This window comes from Scyliorhinus canicula, chromosome 5 (genome assembly GCF_902713615.1).
Source record: "Scyliorhinus canicula chromosome 5, sScyCan1.1, whole genome shotgun sequence".
In the NCBI taxonomy this organism is placed as follows: Eukaryota; Metazoa; Chordata; class Chondrichthyes; order Carcharhiniformes; family Scyliorhinidae; genus Scyliorhinus; species Scyliorhinus canicula.
The window spans coordinates 18,097,342-18,118,324 of NC_052150.1; the positions used below are offsets into that span (position 1 = coordinate 18,097,342).

Sequence of the window (20,983 nt, forward strand, 5' to 3'; positions counted from 1 at the left end):
ACTCACGGCCGTGGCAGGTCTGTTGGTGGGTGAAAGGAGGTGGAAAGGCCCAGATCAGTCACAGCCCAGGTTGTTTCTGTGCAACTTAGCGGAACACTTCTCTTCTGGGCCCTCCAAAAATAACTTAAAACTTCCTTGCATAACTCCTCTTCAGCCAGATGTCCAGTTGATACTTTGCAGACCATGTGCTGCTCCCAGTAGCCCCATAAAATGACAGTCGGTGTCCTTTTTACGTCATAGGACGTCAATGGGCGGCACCCTGGCTTGGGCCACTGTCTGTGGGGAGTCTGCACGTTCTCCCCGTGTCTGCATGGGTTTCCTCCGGGTGCTCCGGTTTCCTCCCACAAGTCCCGAAAGACTTGTTAGGTGAATTGGACATTCTGAATTCTTCCTCTGTGTACCCAAACAGGCGCTGGAGTGTGGCGACCAGGGAATTATCACAATAACTTTATTGCAGTGTTAACGTAAGCCTACTTGTGACACTGATGAAGATTATTATTATAATTTTAAAAGACGTACAGTCTGCCCCCAGTCACTGTCCAGCCGCCTGAAGTCGATAAATTGGGATGGGTATCTTTGGATAGCTGGCAGGCAGGAATGCCAGTCTGAGTCAGACTGTACGCTGCTTTAAATCCGTGTCCTGTAATGTAAAAAGGACTCCACAGGCTATTTTTGGAGAACACTAGGCATAGCACAAGAACCACATGGCATTAACAGCTGGTAAATTCCACCCCCCCCCCCCTCCATTTTAGTGATGCCAATGAAAGTCTACCCCATCTAAATATTTAAGAAACAGTTGGCTAGATGTTTGCAGGGGCGTGTGAACATGGGAGGCACACAGGATTTGGATTATGGTTGAAGTGGAGGATAAACAACAACACTGATGCCGCCCGATAACAGTCTATTTCCATGTTATGATATGTGTGTAATAATAATCGACCAGGCACTTCTATTCCTGTCATCTTGGGTTCTGATGTGAACTTTTTTCTAACCCAAAATAAGCTTGAATCAGTAGCTCGGGTGGACATCCTATAATTAATGATCATGTTCTTACATGGAGCTGCTTTGTTGCCCGGCCTTGTTTTTAAAAAGAATTTGACTTCAAACAGCAGGTGGTGCTGAAGAATGAATATTCAGGTCAGTTTTCAAGGTTGCGTTTGCCAACACTGCAACTTCCAAAGTAAGCCATTAGTTGTAAAGTGCTTTGGGACGCTTCAGGGATGTGAACTGTGCTTTATAAATGCAGGCTCTCTTTTTGTGGGTGCAAAACCAACCAAGCTATTTTCTCAGAAGGATTTCCCTATTTTCCTCCAAATGGTTTCCACATTCTGAGCAGCAGAAGTAAAATGATGCCCCTGGCTGCCTTTGAACTGCTTGTTCTAGATGGAAAAGCTTTAAGCGCGGCTTTCCCACTGTTCTGCTCAGAGTATAGGCATTCCACAGAGTATCTATCCGTTGTCCCATTCAAATTATCAGGAATCAGACAGATGTACCCATAGCCTGAAGTAACATGTCCCACCCCCTCGTGCCCCCCCACCCCCACCTGATTAGTGGGTTAACAATATATATTTTATTTCTCAGCACAGGTAATAAGTAGCAACGTGCCCAACAACCAGCACGCCAGGATAGATCAAGTATAAGAATGCTCTGTATGTGGGGTATAACATTGGAAATGGTATATGAGCCCAACTCCCATTTTTGAAACTATGGACACTGATGTTGTGGAACAAAATAGCCCTAATTTCTAATTTGGAAATAAATGCTTCGCCCTTGTTGAAGGGATTGTTCTGGTGTCCAAAATTCACCCTAGCATGTTGAAGATTGCTGTAGTGGCTGGGAGTCTCCCATCCTGCCCATGGTGGCAATTGTTGTGGGTGGGACAGGAAATTTGACGGAGTGGTCAATGGTCCACTGACTTAGGACAGAGGACAGGGCCGCAATACCCCGGCCATCCGATGTTTTAAATTTTGAAGTACGTGGTCCGAGCCACCTGTTACCAAGTAGCAAATCTTTGTTCAAATTGGTTATTTTTGTCTATGTTGGTATAGAGTCAAATTTTAATTAAAATCTGCTTGCTCCCTACTGCCTTCCTGAATGGCATTTTGGTATGTATTTTTAAAAAAATATTTTTATTCTCCCAAATTTACACCCACCAACAATAAACAATAATCAGTAACAAATGTAATGTCAATCCCCATATCAATAACAACAATCCCATCCTCCCATCAAACCCCCAAACATTAGCCCGCATGTTAACATAAACAAATGACAAAAAGGAATCGGGATCACCCAGTCACCATTAACACACGCGGTCTGTTTCTCCCCCCCCCCTCCCCCAACCCTCCCAACCCCTGCCCCCCTAATGTTTGATGTAATCCAATTCTCGAAAGTGCATAATGAATAACGCCCATGAATTGTAGAACCCCTCCATTCATCCCTTCAATTCAAATTTGACTTTCTCAAGAGTCAAGAATTCCAGCAGGTCCCCCCGCCACGCCAGGGCACAGGGTGGCGAGGTTGCTCTCCATCCCAACAGGTTCCACCTTCGGGCGATCAGCGAGGCGAAGGCTACGATATCTGCCTCCGCTCCCGTTTCCAACTCCGGCTGGTCCGACACCCCGAATATGGCCTCCCGAGGGCCCGGGTCCAGTTTCACATGCACCACTTTAGAGATTACCCTAAAAACCTCCTTCCAGCAATCCTCCAGCTTTGGACAGGACCAAAACATATGAAAATGGTTTGCACCCCACCCCACCCCCCCTCAACGCTCACACACATCTTCTATCCCCTCAAAGAGCCAACTTATCCTCGTCCTTGTGAGGTGCGCTCTATACACCACCTTCAGCTGTATCAGCCCCAACCTCCCCCACGAGGTGGAGGCATTCACCCTCCGGAGCACCTCACACCAGAACCCCTCCTCCATACCCTCTTCCAGCTCTTCCTCCCACTTTACCTTGATCCCATCCAGCGGTGCCTTCTCCTCTTCCAAAATAACCCCGTAAACCGCCGACACTGCCCCCTTCTCCAGTTCCCCCTGTCGTCAGCACCTCCTCCAGCAATGTGGAGGCCAGCTCTACCTGGCTCAAATCTATGGTTCCCCCGAATCGGCATTTCCCTTGACCCTGCCCCCAACCCGAAGTGCTGGCGAAACTACCTCCAAATTCTCAACAAAGCTATTACTACCAGACTCCCCGAGTATCTCCCCAGGGCCGTCAGGTGTGGTGCTGTTGCTAGTGCTTTCAATCCCGACCCCCTACACCAGCTCTCCTCCACTCTGACCCACTGGGAATCAGCCTCTCTGAACCAGCTCAGTACCTTCTCCACATTTGCTGCCTAGTAATATATCAGGTACGGAAGACCCAAACCCCCTAACTGCCTTCCTTTTGGTATGTATTGTGTACAGACCTACAGACCACAGCGATTTACATATGCCTGTGTGTGACAGCACAAATTGATTAATCATTGTTTTTCTTGTGCACAAATTACCACAATTTTCTGTCTTTTTATTAGTCCAAATTAAAAACACAGGAAGTTGCTGCTCTCGAGGCGACGTTAACGTCTTTGAAAGCCGATTTTGAGAAGAACCTGACTGTGAGCAGTGAAAAGCAGAAGACGTTACATGATCATCTCGTTTCCACTAAACACGATCTCCTCAAAGTACAGGAACATCTCTCATTGACTGAAAAGGTTTGTTTTGGGAGCCTCATTATCAAGCAGAAGTAGGTACATGCCCCTCAACTATTGAAAGTATCAGAGAAAGTGTTCCATATGGTAGTAAATAGAAAAACAATTTTCCAATTTGGATACATAAAATGCAGGTCAAGTACGCATTATCTGTAAATCTGAACAGACTGGACGCGTCCAAAAACCACACTTATTTTTGTAGCTCGGCGACCTCTAGAGAGTGCAGAATCCTAGTTGTTTGTCTACACTTTTTGTGGTGAGCATGTCAAAAAGAAACTTTTTCAAGTACCCTGTTTATTGTTCAGTGATAAATAGTAGCCATTTTATTGACTTTAGATCAGCCGTGTCCAACTCGTGACCCGTGGGCCACTACCACCCCCCCTCCCCCCCCCCCCCCCCCCCCCCCCCCCCCCACCCCAGGCCTCGCTATCAGGCCTGCAGACCCCATTTTCAACATTTCAGCAAGAGATTTTGATGGTTATTCAAAGGTATGTTCCTCCAATCACGGGCTGCTTCCCTCCCACATTTGCTGTTGCTAGGATCGTCAGTGAGCCAATCAGCAGCAGCAAATGTAGGAGTGAGCCGGTCTGTGATTGGTCAAGCAGCTTTCTTCAACCTGAAGCTGAAAATATGGCACGGTGGCAGCAGTAGGTCTGCTGGGAGGGAGGGAGGGAGCGAGGTATTCCGGGTGGGGGTAAGGAGGGAGGGAGGGAGGGAGCGAGGTATTCCGGGTGGGGGGAGAGAGGGAGGGAGCGAAGTATTCAGGATGGCAGAGAGGGAGGGAGCGAGGTATTCCGGGTGGAGGGAGGGAGGGAGGGAGGGAGCGAGGTATTCCGGGTGGGGGGAGGGAGGGAGGGAGGGAGGGAGCGAGGTATTCCGGGTGGCAGAGAGGGAGGGAGCGAGGTATTCCGGGTGGAGGGAGGGAGGGAGCGAGGTATTCCGGGTGGGGGGAGGGAGGGAGGGAGGGAGCGAGGTATTCCGGGTGGGGGGAGGGAGGGAGGGAGGGAGGGAGCGAGGTATTCTGGGTGGGGGGAGGGAGGGAGGGAGGGAGGGAGGGAGCGAGGTATTCCGGGTGGGGGGAGGGAGGGAGGGAGGGAGCGAGGTATTCAGGGTGGGGGGAGGGAGGGAGCGAGGTATTCAGGGTGGGGGGAGGGAGGGAGGGAGCGAGGTATTCAGGGTGGGAGGAGGGAGGGATGGAGTGAGGTATTCCGGGTGGGGGGAGGGAGGGAGCGAGGAATTCAGGGCGGGGCAGGGAGGGAGGGAGCGAGGTATTGCGCGTGCGTGAACAAGAGAGAGAGTGTGTGCGTGAACGAGAGCGAGTGTGTGCGTGAACGAGTGAGTGTGTGCGTGAACAAGAGAGAGAGTGTGTGCGCGAACAAGAGAGTGTGCATGAACGAGAGAGTGTGCGTGAATGAGAAAGTGTGTGTGTGTGAACGAGAGAGTGTGTGTGTGAACGAGAGAGAGTGTGTGCGCGAACGAGAACGAGAGAGAGCGCGGGCGGGAACGAGGGAGAGCGTGTGTGTGTGAACGAGAGAGAGCGCGGGTGGGAACGAGAGAGAGCGCAGGCGGGAACGAGAGAGAGCGCGGGCGGGAACGAGAGAGAGCGCAGGCGGGAACGAGAGAGAGCGCGGGCGGGAACGAGGGAGAGCGTGTGTGCGTGAACGAGAGAGAGCGAGGGCGGGAATGAGAGAGAGCGCGGGGCGGGAACGAGGGAGAGCGCGGGCGGGAACGAGGGAGAGCGCGGGCGGAACGAGGGAGAGCGCGGGCGGGAACGAGAGAGAGCGCGGGCGGGAATGAGAGAGCGCGGGCGGGAACGAGGGAGAGAGCGGGGGGGAACTAGGGAGAGTGCGGGGGGGACCAGGGAGAGTGTGGGGGGGACCAGGGAGAGCGGGGGGGAACTAGGGAGAGCGCGGGGTGGAGCGAGGGAGAGCGTGGGGGGAACAAGGGAAAGCGTGGGGGGAACAAGGGAAAGCGCGGGGGTAACGAGGGAGAGCGCGGGCGGGAACGAGGGAGAGCGCGGGCGGGAACGAGGGAGAGCGCGGGCGGGACCAGGGAGAGAGCGGGCGGGGAACCAGGGAGAGCGCGGGGGGGAACCAGGGAGAGCACGGGGGGGGAACGAGGGAGAGCGCGGGGGAGAACGAGGGAGAGCGTGCGGGGAACGAGGGAGAGCGCGGGCGGGACCAGGGAGAGAGCGGGCGGGAACCAGGGAGAGCGCGGGGGGAGAGCGCGGGGGGGAACCAGGGAGAGCGCGGGGGGGAACGAGGGAGAACGCGGGGGGGACCAGAGTGGGAGAGCGCAGGGGGGAACGAGGGTGAGCGCGGGGGGGAACGAGGGAGAGCGCGGGGGGAACGAGGGAGAGCGCGGGGGGGAACGAGGGAGAGCGCGGGGGGGGACCAGGGAGCGAGCAGGCTGGAATCAGGGAGAGCGCGGGGGGGAGCGAGGGAGAGCGCGGGCGGGAACGAGGGAGAGCGCGGGGGGGAACGAGGGAGAGCGCGGGGGGGAACGGGGAGGAGAGCGGGGGGAATGAGGGAGAGAGCAGGCTGGAACCAGGGAGAGCGCGGGGGGGAACGAGGGAGAGCGCGGGGGGGGGAACGAGGGAGAGCGCGGGCGGGAACGAGGGAAAGCGCGGGCGGGAACGAGGGAGAGCGCGGGCGGGAACGAGAGAGAGTGCGGGCGGGAATGAGGAAGAGCGCGGGGGGGGAACGAGGGAGAGCGCGGGGGGAACGAGAGAGAGTGCGGGCGGGAACGAGGGAGAGCGCGGGGGGGAACGAGGGAGAGCGCGGGGGGAACGAGGGAGAGCGCGGGGGGAACGAGGGAGAGCGCGGGGGGGAACGAGGGAGAGCGCGGGGGGAACGAGGGAGAGAGCGGGGGGAATGAGGGAGAGAGCAGGCTGGAGAGCAGGCTGGAACCAGGGAGAGCGCGGGGGGGAACGAGGGAGAGCGCGGGCGGGAATGAGGGGGAGCGCGGGCGGGAGCGAGGGAGAGCGCGGGCGGGAACGAGGGAGAGCGCGAGGGAGAACGACAGAGAGCGCGGGCGGGAACGAGGGAGAGCGCGGGGGGGAAGCGAGGGGAGGATAGAGCGCGGGGTGGAACGAGGGAGAGAGCGGCGGGGGAACGAGGGACGAGCGCGGGCGGGACACGTGGAGAGCGCGGGGGGGGAACGAGGGAGGTGGTGGGGAACTGAGGGAGAGAGAGGGCTGGAACCAGGAGAGAGCGCGGGGGGGGGGCACGATAGGAGGAGGAGCGGGACTTGGAAACAGGTAGAGCGCCGTGGCTGGGGGGGAACGAGGGAGAGGCGGGGGGAGAGCGCGGGGGGGAGCGAGGAGAGCAGCGGGCGGGAACGAGGGAGTGAGCGGCGGGGGCCGGGGAACGAGGGAAAGCGCGGGCGGGAACGAGGGAGAGCGCGGGCGGGAACGAGAGAGAGTGCGGGCGGGAACGAAAGAGAGCAAGTTTATGTGTGTGTGTATGTGTGAACGATAAGAGAGTCTGTGTGGCAGCGATAATGAGCATGCGATGTGTGAGGATAGAAAGCATGCGCATGTCTGTGAGTGGTATAGAGCATGCGCGCCCGTGAGCATATGTGTGTGAGTGATCTGTGTGTGAGCAATAGAGAGCGCATGTGCGCGATAGAGAGCGCATGTGCGCGATAGAGAGCGCATGTGCGCGATAGAGAGCGCATGTGCATGCGTGTGAGCGATAGAGAGCGCGTGTGCGTGCGTGTGAGCGATAGAGAGCGCGTGTGCGTGCGTGTGAGCAATAGAGAGCGCGTGTGCGTGCGTGTGAGCGACAAAGAGCGCGTGTGCGTGCATGTGAGCGATATAGAGCGCCTGTGCGTGCGTGTGAGCGAGAGCGTGCGCCTGAGCGATAGAGAGCGTGTGTGTGAGCGATAGAGAGCGTGTGTGTGAGCGATAGAGAGCGTGTGTGTGAGCGATAGAGAGCGCGTTTGTGTGTAAGCCATAGAGTGCGCGTGTGTGAGAGCCATAGAGAGCGCGTGTGTGTGTGAGGCATAGAGTGCGCGCATGTATGTGAGCCATAGAGAGCACGCGTGTGCGTGCGTGTGAGTGATAGAGAGCGTGTGTGTGAGCGATAGAGAGCGTGTGTGAGTGATAGAGAGGGCGTTTGTGTGTGAGCCATAGAGTGCGCGTGTGTGTGAGCCATAGAGAGTGCGTGTGTGTGAGCCATAGAGAGCGCGTGCACGTGTGGGCCATAGAGAGCGCGTGTATGTGAGCCATAGAGAGCGTGTGTGTGTGTGAGGCATAGAGCGCGCGCGTGTATGTGAGCCATAGAGAGCGCGCGTGTGTGCGAGCCATAGAGAGCGCGCGTGTGTGCGAGCCATAGAGAGCGCCCGTGTGTGAGTAACTGCGTGTGTGTGAGCGACAGAGAGAATGTGCGCGCATGTGTGTGAGCAACAGAGTGTGCATGTGTGTGCGATAGCGTGCGCACCGCAAGTGAGAAAGTGTGCATGCCCCTGAGTGATTGTGTATGAATGAGCGGTGTATATGCGTGCACGCGTAAGCTAGAGATTGTGTGCGAGTGTTGATGAGCGCGAGGGAGCATGTGTGTGCGTGAGCAAGAATGAGAACGAGAGATTGTGCACATGAGAGTGAGATAGAGTGCGCGCATGAGCGAGGGCGTGTGTGCGCGTGAGTGAGAGTAAGCCTGCCTGAGAGTGTGCGCACGTGCCCATGTGAGCGAGAGAATGTGCGCGTGCCCACATGAGCAAGAGAGTGCGCTTGCACTCACGTGAGCGAGAAAGTGCGTGCGCAGGCGAGCGCAGTATGGTGTGCATACCTGAATGAGGAAGTGAGCAATAGAGAGTGCGTAAGTGTGTATGTGAATGATAGTGTGTGAGCAATAGTGTGTGTGCGTGTGCGAGCAAGTGTGCACACATGGGTGAGGGGGTGGTGTGTGTGTGTACGCATGAGTGAGGGAGTTTGTGTGTGCGCGAGTGAGCGGGAGAAAGTGCACATGAGTGAGAGTATGCGAGCAAGACTGCGCACTCCCACGTGTGCGAAAGAGTGAATGAGAGAGAGTGTGCGGTTGTGAGCGAGAGTTTGTGTGTGCGGAAGCGGTAGTGTGTTTGGGCAAAAGTCTGTGTGTGTGGGGATGAGCGATAGAGAGCGTAGGTTCGTGCATGAATAATAGAGTGCGCGCATGAGCGAGTATGTGCATGTGAGCGAGAGTGTGTGTATGCACGTGGCCATGTGCATGTGAGCGAGTGTGCCCACGTGTGAGCGAGAGTCTGAGTGAGAGCATGTGTGTGCGCATGAGCAAGTGCGCACACATTAGTGTGCTGGAGGTGAGTGTGTGTAGGTGTGGGAAAGGGAATTTGTGTGTGTGCGCGAGTGAGCTGAAGAAAGTGCACGTGTGAGCAAGAGAGTGCACACGTGAGAGAGTGTCTGCACATGAGTGTGCACATGAGTGAGAGTGCGTGAGCGAAGTGTGTGCGCACGCATGCGCGAGCAAGAAAGAGTGCACGCACGAGCAAGGGAGTGTGCACGTGTGTGCAAGCGAGCGAGAGAGTGCATGCACGTGCATGAGCAAGAAAGCAGGCGGTTGCGAACGAGTGAGTGCACATATGCGAGAGAATGCTTGCGTGCACGTGAGTGAGTGTGAGTATTGGCCCTCACATTCTAATGGTCATCTTTACTAATTATTCATTATTTAAAATTATTCATTTATTGCTTTGACATTGCTTTACTTTGGCTCCGCAAATTGTTTATTTTCTTCCCATCGGGACATTTTATTGAAATTCATGTTTAATGTTCCGCCAAACCTTAGCTTTTGAAATTTGCACATTGGCCCCTTGAGTGAGAAAAAAATTGAAATGTGGCCCTTGGCACGAAGAGGTTGGCCAAGTGTGGGTTAAACTATAGCTCGCCCAGGCTTGGGCTATTGCAAGGTAAGTTCATATGAGGTATCAGGAAACCAAAGTATTGGCTGGGATTTACTGACCCTGCCGTCGTCAACGGGAATTTTCCATGACTGCGCCCCTGGTCACCGGGAATCCCGGAGTGGGACCTGTATACCCGCCGGTAGGTCGCACCGTTTCTGAAATCCAAAATGCAGTTATCCCAAAGGGTTTTGGATAAAAGCTACTTGATCTGGATGGGGAAGGGATTTTCATTGAAACCTTGTATTGTTTGTTCAGGGTGATACATCACCGTCCTGCTGAACTAATCCTCCATTGTTGAAAAAGTGGTTTAAAAGCTAGTTGCTGCTATTTTCAACTTGACTTCAGAATGAACTGTCAATGAGAAATGCTCAATAACAGAAAATACCGGGACCAGTCATCAAATTGGTCAGTTGCTGTGGGGAGGATAGATGACTAATAAGAACAAAGAACATTACAGCGCAGGAACAGGCCCTTCGGCCCATCAAGCTTGTGCCGATCCAGATTCCTTATTTAAAGCTACTACTTATTTCCCAAAGGATATGTATCCCTCCATTCCCCGCTTGTTCATATGTCTATTAAGATACATCTTAAACATTGGTATTGTGTCCGCCTCCACCACCTCCACTGGTAACGCGTTCCAGGCACCCACCACCCTCTGTGTGAAAAACCTTCCCCGCACATCTCCCCTAAACTTTCCCCCTCTCACCTTGAACCTCTGCTCCCTCGTGATTTAGTCTTCCACCCTGGGAAAAAGTTTCTGACTATTCACCCGGTCTATACCTCTCGCAATTTTGTAGACATCAATCAGGCCTTCTCTCAGCCTTCGTCTTTCCAACAAAAACAATCCGAGTTTATTCAACCTCTCCTCATAGCTAACACCCTCCAGCCCAGGCAACCTCCTGGTAACCCTTCCTTGCACTCTCTCCAAAGCATCTAATAGTGTGGCGGTCAGGACTGCACGCAACATTCCGAATGTGGTCTAACTAAAGTTTTACACAACTGCAACATGAACTGCTAACTCTTGTACTCGATGCCCCGGCCGATGAAGGCAAACATGACTTGTTTATCCACCTGCATTGCCACTTTCATGGAACTATGGGCATGAACGCCCAGATCCCTCTGTTTGTCAATGCTCCTAAGGGTTCTGCCATTGACTGTATAATTCACACCTGAATGTGATCTGCCAAAATGCATCACCTCGCATTTGTCCGGATTGAACTCCATCTGCCATTTCTCTGCCCAACTCTCCAATCTATCTATATTCTGCTGTATTCTCTGACGGTCCCCTTCACTCCACCTATCTTAGTGTCATCTGCAAATTTGCTAATCAGACCATCTACAATTTTCTCCAGATCATTCAGATATATTACAAACAGCAGTGGTCCGAGCACCGATCCCTGTGGAACACCACTACTTACAGATCTCCATTCTGGGAAAACTCCCTTCCACTGTTACTCTGTCTCCTGTTGCCAAGCCAGTTCTTTACCCAAAAAGCTAGCACCACCCGAATCCCATGCGACTTTACCTTTAGTACCAAGGAGGGACCTTGTCAAATGCCTTATTAAAGTCCATGTAGACGACATCCACAGTTCAAGTGTGGGAATTGGAAGATATGAGCAGCAGTTTAAAAAGTAGAAGCAAAAGCAAGGAGCAGAAAAACACACACACACACGTCTCTGAGGGAAAAAAAACAGAATGACATAGAACTTCAGTAGAAAACATGAAGTGGTTAAATGGTGATATTAACATGAAACAATAAGAGACATAATGAGAGAGAAATTAAAGACATTTACAAGACATAATGTGTACAGCTGAAGTGGTCGATAGGAGTACGGGTGGTTGAAATAAAAGTGTGAAAAACTAACAAAGCAAAGCGGGTCAGGAGCACGAGGGGGGGAGGTTAAATAACAATTCCGCACCAAAACTGCTGATTGCTCTGCAAGCGCAGTGTTCCATTAGAGGGTTCTCGCCCTAAACCACAAATGTCCCTCCTGCCACCGTCTTCCGCCCCTGAAATAGTGTCACACCCATCCCAAACTAACACTTGCTGCTAAACATAAAGTGAAATCTATGGTTAGGTCGGAAATGATTAAAATTGGTATGGAGGCCAGAGGGTTGTGTTGTGCTGAATAGAAGTCTGAGGCGTATGAAACATGTACTGAGCTTTATTGGAACAATACAGAGAGTCAAAGGTTAAAAGGTCAGTGTGGGTTGGGTAGTGGGAGTGGCTGAGTGATCAAAGTCACAGATGTGGAGAGAACACGGTGGCACAGTGGTTAGCACTGCTGCCTCACAGCGCCAAGGGCCCGGGTTCAATTCCGGCCCTGGGTGACTGCCTGTGTACAGTTTGTACGTTCTCTCAGTGTTTGCGTGGGTTTCCTCCGGGTGCCCCGGTTTCCTCCCACAGTCCAAAGATGTACAGGCTAGGTAGCTTGACCATGCTAAATTGCCCTTGGTGTCCAAGGATGTGTAGGTTAGGTGGGTTTATGAACGTACGGAGATAGGGCGGGGGAGTGGGCCAAAGTAACGTTATCTTTCAGCGGGTCAGTGCAGACTTGATGGGCTGAATGGCCTCCTTCTGCACTGTAGGAATTCTATGATTCTATTTCACACACAAGCCACTTGATCTGAATTTGGTCTCCCTGGTGTAGAGCACATCATACCATGAGCAACAAATGGATTATACCAGCCTGGAGGAAGTACATGCCATTATTTTTATGTGCCTGTAAGGGAAAGTGAAGAGGTGGAAAATGAACTGGGATGTGGGATGCCACAGAGGGAATGGAAGAGGAGAAGATGTATTTGGTTGTGTGATTTTGTTGGGAATTGGCGGGAAATGACCTGTCGAATGATCAGGCTGGTGAGTGGAAAATGGCAGGTGGGGAGGGGAGCAAGCTTTGTGGAGGGGGGAGAATGCAGTTTGAATCAAAACACACAGAAATGGGATGAGCAGAGCAGTTACGTTACTGCACGGGACATCCAGAGGCCTGGATTAATAATTAAAAATTTGCGCTTTACTTAAAAAGCTAGCCTCGGTAAGCATGACAATGATGGTTTCATAGAAACCTAACTGGTTCACTAATATCCTTTGTGGGAAATAAACTTGTCATCTATACCAGGCCTGACCAAAAGGTGACTCCAATCCCACATCATTGTGGTAGACTCTTAACTGTCCTCTGAAGTGATCTAGCAAGCTATTCGGTTGTACAAAACAGAGCAGTTAAGGATGAACATTTTTTACAAAGGTAATATAATACAGGTAGCTTAAAGCAGTGGTTCTCAAACTTTCACATCCACAGACCACTTTGGTGGGGCAAAAGCCCTGACAGCCCACCCACCAGTCCTACCCCACCACCTTTCACTTGTCTCCACAACAGCCCACCCACCAGTCCTACCCCACCACCTTTCACTTGCCGCCACAACAGCCCACCCACCAGTCCTACCCCACCACCTTTCACTTGCCGCCACAACAGCCCACCCACCAGTCCTACCCCACCACCTTTCACTTGCTGCCACAACAGCCCACCCACCAGTCCTACCCCACCACCTTTCACTTGCCGCCACAACAGCCCACCCACCAGTCCTACCCCAACACCTTTCACTTACTGCCACAACAGCCCACCCACCAGTCCTACCCCACCACCTTTCACTTGCTGCCACAGCAGCCCACCCACCAGTCCTACCCCACCACCTTTCACTTGCTGCCACAGCAGCCCACCCACCAGTCCTACCCCACCACCTTTCACTTACTGCCACAACAGCCCACCCACCAGTCCTACCCCACCACCTTTCACTTGCTGCCACAGCAGCCCACCCACCAGTCCTACCCCACCACCTTTCACTTACTGCCACAACAGCCCACCCACCAGTCCTACCCCACCACCTTTCACTTGCCACCACAAAACATCTCTTTGGAAATGATGGGGAAAATGGCACTGCTTTGGATGAGACACCAATGAGGTGATGTCTGGTTCCAAGCTGGAGAGACTCCGCCTCATGCTGGGGTCCACATTCAGCCAGTTCCATCTCTTGGTTTTTAGCCCCATAAGAGTTCAAAATCCAATCTGGCAATTGTGTGTTGTTGGGAATGGCAGCAAGTGCTTCTGAGCAAAAGTCTATGAAATCTTTCTCGCCGAGTACCAGGGTCAGTGACTTGCATTTTGGATCAGTCCACAGATCACCTGGAGGAGCCTCGCTGACACTACACTGGGTTATTATACATCACAGAATCAGAAAGCACAGAAGGAGCCATTTGAGTTTGAAAGAACTATTCAATTAGTCCAACTCCCTTAGTCTTTCCCCATAGCACTAAATCGTTTCCTTTTCAAGTATCCATTGTCTCACTTAGTCAAGCTCCCTCTCAACCTGCAGTATACCATTCTCTCATGCCCAATCCTGATGGTCATTATCACACTCGTTGACAAAGGGATGCTCTTTCTGTATGACATAAGGAACTCTAGCTTGCTGAATATGAACACCAACTCGCTGGACAGCATTCCTAGATAGAGTGGACGTGGAGAGGATGTTTTCACTCGTAGGAAAAACTAGAACCCCAGGGCACATCCTCAGGCTAAAGGGACGATCCTTTGAAACTGAGATGAGGAGGAATATCTTCAGCCAGAGGGTGGTGAATCTGTGGAATGCTTTGCCGCAAAAACTTTGGAGACCAAATCACAATGTCTTTAAGACCGAGATAGATAAGATTCTTGATTAATAAGGGGATCAGGGGTTATGGGGAAAAGGCAGGAGAATGGGGATGAGAACCATATCAGCCATGATTGAATGGCGGAGCAGGCTCGATGGGCCGAATGGCCTAATTCTGCTCCTATGTCTTATAGTCTTATTACAACCCCATTACTGAACACCAAACTGTAACTTTCCCGGTTGACTCATCTCTCTCTCTCACACCGGTTTTGGGTCTTTTGCTGACGTCTACTTCTAACCTACCGACTCTCTCAACAACCTGGATTGTACTTCTTCCTATTTTCTCCCTGTGAGGACACCATTCCCTTCACCAAACTCCTTATCTTGAACATATTTAGTTCATATTTTAGAGAAAAGCAGAGTGACTTTTTAAATGAGGTTAATTGGGCGCAGCTGATCTGGAAACAAACTTGGCAGCATCTTTCTCTTTATACTCTGCATTCTACTAGTTCAAGAATATGGATGGTGAACCAATATCCGGATCAATGTGAAAGGCTTACAGGAGGAGGAAAATCAGCTTGATTATACAAAGTCGTAGTGGAAGTAATATTCATTCTTGAGTATTTGAACCTCATTAATGCTTACCTAAACAGAAATGAAGCAGGTAGGTGTACATAGTCCTGCTTTCACATAATCTAGAACATTATATTCCCTCAGTCCATTTGTTCCCCAACATGCTAGCCCTCGCTTGCAGTCATGGGCCAAGGATGTAGAGGCATTGTAATCATGCTCAAGACCACAAAGCACCGCCCATAAAAATCTCAGCAGCTCTGGAACCATTTGACCTTCTGGATTGGGAGAATAGTGCCTTGGAAGTGCCGCTACCCCAAACTCTTTGACTTCTTGCGGGAAATTTGTGCATTACGAAGACAAAATGGTGAAGATTAGCCTTGTGCTTTAAATGTGTGGGGAACGGTTGCAGGAGGTCTTCATCTCTTGTGGGTAACGGTTCTCCCCCAGCAGATCACTAATCAGCTTGTTCCATATTAGTACATTGGTTCTAGAAAGCTTTGGTGCTGTGAGTTTCTTACCTTCCCTGCTCTAAGTCAGGTCTTTAAACTTGTTCAGCTGCTTGCATCTTTCCTCTACCTCATCCAAGAGAGTCTGAGGCCTTTGTCAATGAAATTGAAGTCCCTCTCAATAGCAGCCTTCTCCTGTGGCTCAGTAATAAGTGTGAAACAATTCCGTCTGCTGAGAAAATTATGTGAATTAGTTTAAAATGCCAAAGAACAGATGCTTCCATTGCATTCTCATAATGGAAACATTTTTTTATTTGAATTTTATAGTCCTCCAGTCTAGCACCTTGTGATCCTTTGGCACCAGTACAATTATTTTTCAAATACACACAGACACCCCAATTTTGTACCAATCTCACTCCATGTACGGGGACTCAAAAAACCATCATAAGCGAACAGGAACCAGAGTATACAGACATGTCTGTTGTGAACTGGCATAAACGCAGGAAACTAAGGTTTGGCCTTTCGCCTGGGAGCTATATTAACGAGCAGTTACGGGTTTCGATCAAGGTATTGTTGAATCTCTAAATGATGAAGCGGTTCAGGTGCAACATGAATATCAGCATAAGTCAAGCATGAATTTCTGAAATATTTTGCGTGAAAAGGTGACTCTACACCTTGTGCAATTGTTTCAGTACACGTGTCAAGAAAATTCCAGGCCACTCCCGCTTTATGCAGACGGGAATAATATAAAATCGTCCTGGAAAAATGAAGCCCATTGACCGCGAAGTTAAACATTTGTGAAACAATAACACCACCTTCACCACAATTGTTTCTTTGACGCACGTTTTAAAATCCTACAGCCCCCTCACGTCGTAAATAATTTCACTTTTTCCCTCAGCAGTGCTATCCTGCTGAAAGCAGAACACACTGCTGCCTGTAATTGGATGCAAAGGTAAAAGCTATTAAAGTTGGTCTTTGCAAGAAGTGCAGGACTTTCACCGTCGGGCTTAAAATGGTATCGTGGATTGGCCATCTGTTGTACAGTTCCTGTTGCAGTGAGGTTTACAATGGGCAGCCACTCTGCTGCCACCTGGTTGTGCCTCGGCCCAAGTGGAAGGTTCTGCCCAAAAGTCATAACAGAAGCAGCCAGCCAGTGAAAAACAGAACAGCTTGCAGGTCTTCTGTAGATAAAATATTTTTAACCGGAAGGGAAGCCTTGCCCAGTCATGGATATTGATTGTCATTTTATCTGCTACAAAATATTCAATGAAATACTAATTCTAACAACAGGAGCTGGAGAAAAAGTTCCAGGAAACAGCTGCTTATCGCAACATGAAAGAAATATTAACAAAGAAGAATGAGCAAGTGAAGGAATTACGCAAACGCCTTTCACAGTAAGTTAACTTTTCTGTCAATCCAGATTTACAAGAATAGAGATTCCAGTCCTGATTTCAGAATATCATTACAAAGCCATTTTAGCCTGTTTTTATTCATCCTTCCATCCACAAATACCCAACAGTCCCTCTCATTCAGCATCCAATCAGAAAAATATTCTTGGATTTGCCTCTTTGGACGTTTATTGCAAATGTTGAGCATTCTTTGGGTGGAATAAGTGAGTTACGTGCTAGAATAGACATAGAATTTACAGTGCAGAAGGAGGCGATTAGCCCATCGAGTCTGCACCAGCTCTTGGAAAGAGCACCTCACTTAAGCTCACACCTGAAAGGTATAATGAAAGCGAGCAACATATCACAATGTATAGCTAGGACAACCACATGTAAAACAAAGCACATCTCATACAAGACTTTGGATAGGCCGTCTGGAAGGCTGGGCTGGATTCTCCGCACCCCGACAATGAAATCGAGGTCGGCGCCGGGGAGGAGAATCCAGTTTGACATCGTAATCGGGACCGGCGCAGGTTCAGCGATTCTTCGGGCACTGGGGAGTACGCCGCGCTGCCGGGGAGCCATTGCCTGAGGCCCGCTCTGACATTCTCCGCCCCAACCGGCCAAGTTCCCGACGGCCTGGAACTAACCTGCTATTACCAGTCGGGATACTCACGTGGCGGCTGCGGACGATCGGAGACCGGGGGGCGGTGGGGAGAGGAGGGGGGGAGGGCTTACAGGCGGCCGTGGAATTAATGTGTGGGGTTTGAGGGTCCGGCGCACGGCCGATCGGGGGGTCCCCTTTGTGGGTCTACCTTTGTGATCCGAGTCCGCCATGGAGCACGGCGCGGTCGCTGGAGGCCGTTTCCTGACCCGGGAGTGTGGGAGGGCCCGTATCTGCATCAAAAGCTGCGAGATTTACTCCGGGTCCCTGCTGGGCCCTGCAGGGCTATGAATCCGTTCACTGTTTAAAAGGAACTTCAGGAGTAAAACTCTGCCGTTTTGACGGCGGCGTGGAGGCATAGTTTCAAAAATGGAGAATCCAGCCCGCTATCTCCATTTCTGAGCCCATCACATGGTGGGAGATATCGAGCTCCTGGAAACAGTCAGACGAGTGCCACTAGATTAATATCTGGTTTAAAAACCCTCAGTTATCATGATACACTCAGCAAGATGCTTCTTTTAACTCTAGAAAAGTATATAGTTCAGGAGAGACTTGAACAATTGGACAGATTATTTGAATTACAATAGTGGGGGAGAAGGAGGGGACATTTATTTACGTTGCATCAGCATAGGACAGTATTAGATGTCAGGCGGGTGTTGTTTTCACAGAGGCTTGTCACCCTCTGGAGTAGGTTGCTGGCTCATACAGTGGATGCAGATTTTCTGCAGTCCATCAAAAAGGTAGCCAAAGAATGCTGATAAGGCTGTATACAAAATTGTTGGATGGTGTATCTCATTCACCATTGTCCCCTGGAACTAATTTTTGATTGCCTTGAGGAACATGTGGAAGGAATTCCCCGCAATACATTTTCCTCGAATTTTTCCTAGTTTTAAGAAAAAAATCTTGTTTTCCTATCTTTTTCTGGAAGATTAGATGGTTATTACAAGGGGTGGTACTGTCACATTAAGTGATGATTCTTTCATAAGGCAAACTTGGTAGACCAGTTTCTCTTTATATGTTAATTTTAATATGCATATTTGTAAATTTTAGGCACTTCAGATAAAAGGGAGTATTTTTCTCTGGTTCTATGTTAGAAAGTCTTCAAATATTTCCTCAAAGATAATTTATCTCTTAGAATGTTTTAAAAAATGCTTTAATTAAATTTCATAGTTTTCCTTTATGCTGAAGGCTGAACACTGACTTTGTGTTTAATGTGTTTAGATATGAAGCAGAAGACTAAGGACATTATGTGGCTTTTGTCAAGTTGCTTCAGAAAGGAAATTTCAGAAATGGACTCGCTACATTCTTTATTATCTCCTCGTCTGGGAACTATGTTATCTTATTTAGAATTGTTTCTTTTAGTATTTTGATTAAAATTAAAATTATATTACATTCCTTTAAAATATGTTCTGTTTGTTTAATTTCCTTGTAATCACCTTTATTTCTCGATTAAATTGGCAGCCAATGATGATTCATCACTGCGATCACTTCTCTGATGCCGCAGATCACATGGACATTAAGCCAAAATAGAACACATTCTGTGGCAACAGTCAAATGTAAACTCACCGTACATATTACACACCTATTAAGAAGGGTGGCACAACAGCACAGTGGTTAGCAATGTTGCTTCACAGCTCCGGGGTCCCAGGTTCGATTCCTGGCTTGGGCCACTGTCTGTACGGAATCTGCACGTTCTCCCTGTGCCTGCGTGGGTTTCCTCCTGGTGCACCGGTTTCCTCCCATAAGTCCCAAAAGATGTGCTTGTTGGGTGAATTGGACATTCTGAATTCTCCCTCAGTGTACCCAAACAGGCACCGGAGTGTGGCGACTAGGAGCTTTTCACAGTAACTTCATTGCAATGTAAGCCTACTTGTGACAATAAAGATGATCATTATTACATTTTGCCCAGCACCTCATCACATTCTCGGGGTCATCCCAATGTACCTCACATCCAATGAATGCTTTGAAATGCAGTCTCTCTTGTATAGGTAAACACAACAACTATTTTCACCCAAACACCTGTCGGGATTTCATGGTTGTAATTTATTAGAAAATCTTTGTCTTGGTTAACCTATCACAGCAAAGTGACTCAATGCAATATTGTCACTGTACTTCATCTAAATATAGGACATAATCTGGTTTTACACAATATAAATTCTGCCCATTTACATTTTGATTGGAATATCCAAATGCTTTTGCACATAACTGTACTTTACAGAAATTGCCTCACAAAAAGAAAACTTGCTTGAAATATCAAAGTGTGAAAACGTACATCAACACATTGCTATTACATTAATTTTTAGGATGTTGAATAATTCCAGTAAGATTACAACCATAGGTACTGGAGAGATTTTATTAGATCTTTTTACATTAGTCATGCAAGCCTTGTTTATGGACCAATATATTTAATTTACTTTTTTGAAAGTTAAGGCATTTTGCTATGATAAAGCAATTAGTGATACCTACTGCAATTGAGGACAGGCTGCTGTGTTGTCTCCATGGTACAATGTTTCCTATGCTGAGCTTAAGCTGGTAATGATGCATGGGGCAATATAATGAACCTGTGTCTGCATTTCAGAACAAAGCAGGACAAAGAATTTTTTGCACGGTCTTTATAGGCCCTTTCTATTTCAGAAATAACCCCTAACTTTCCCACCTACTCACCACATTCCTCAATCCCACTATCAACTGAAATGCATCCAGTTGCGTCTTGAATCCATAAAGCGAGCTTATTGCAATTTCCAGTATCCCCTGACTTTTCTTTGCACTTTACATTTCGTCACCGAATTATCTTATAATTGCTGCTATTTACAAAACTGTTGGACATGCTTTAAGTTGAGTTTTGCAAAATCCCTTTCATCTTAAAACTTGGTACTCCAAACCAACATTCCTGCTCCCTTCAATTACCCTTCCAGTAACTTGTTAATGCAAATCAGCACCATATCTGCCGTCATGGTTTTTTCCAGCTGAATCTCATGCCAACAAAAGCAGAGACTTGTCTAATGTAACCTCTGGATTTCATCTGTTCACCATGCTGTGCCATGTTGCACTTAAAAAGTGACCTGCCCTGGATGTAGGGGAGGGACGATGAGTAGGTTTTCGCAGGGACCAAGTTAGCCGCAGGAAAGCTGATGGCAAGGTAACGAACCCTGGTTGTGTTCTCAATATCTGAACATGGAGGCTCACAATTTTCCAGGGCGCCGTTGATAAATTGACCTTGTTTGTCAGTGGGACCTGGAGATGCAGACATGTTACTTGGAGGTGACATTCTATCCTGCTTCCGATAGCCCAGCAAAACAATTGGCCCAATAGAGTTCCTCACTGCACAAGTGTTCAATGCTTTAAAGCGGGTGTTTTTTAGATGGTAAAACCCTGACAGAAACGCAAGTGTTTATAAAGCTTGCCAGTTGTCAGATTGTGCCTAGGTGTGGTGGGTTAGGTAAGGGAGGGTGTCTGCAGAGGAGAGAGAATGTAGTCCATAGGCAGCATTCTTATTTGGGTCACTTTCTCAATACAAGACAATAGATTGCACGTCAATCATCCAACTGACCAAGAAGAATTGGTCCCATTTAATGCACTCTTAGGCATATGTGTTTGATGTATTGAAATAGTTAACACATTATTGTTGCATATGTTTGAATTATTATATGCACAGGAATCTTCCTTTTGGCCTCTTGTTCCCATACTAATTA

The 20,983-nt window shown here is 49.4% G+C and overlaps 1 protein-coding gene across 2 annotated transcripts in view; it reads left to right on the forward strand.

Annotated features, from left to right (window-relative positions):
- The window catches only part of lztfl1 (leucine zipper transcription factor-like 1), a 68,511-nt gene extending 49,817 nt beyond the window's left edge, over positions 1-18,694 (forward strand). The window contains exons 8-10 of one of the 2 annotated variants that reach the window (XM_038796687.1): positions 3,511-3,687; positions 16,533-16,636; positions 18,513-18,694. In XM_038796687.1, coding sequence (XP_038652615.1) covers positions 3,511-3,687; positions 16,533-16,636; positions 18,513-18,531 — 300 coding nt within the window. In that variant the 3' untranslated portion in view covers positions 18,532-18,694. The remainder of the gene's footprint in view (positions 1-3,510; positions 3,688-16,532; positions 16,637-18,512) is intronic. The other variant, XM_038796688.1, reaches the window with a different exon arrangement.
- Positions 18,695-20,983: the final 2,289 nt, after the last annotated feature.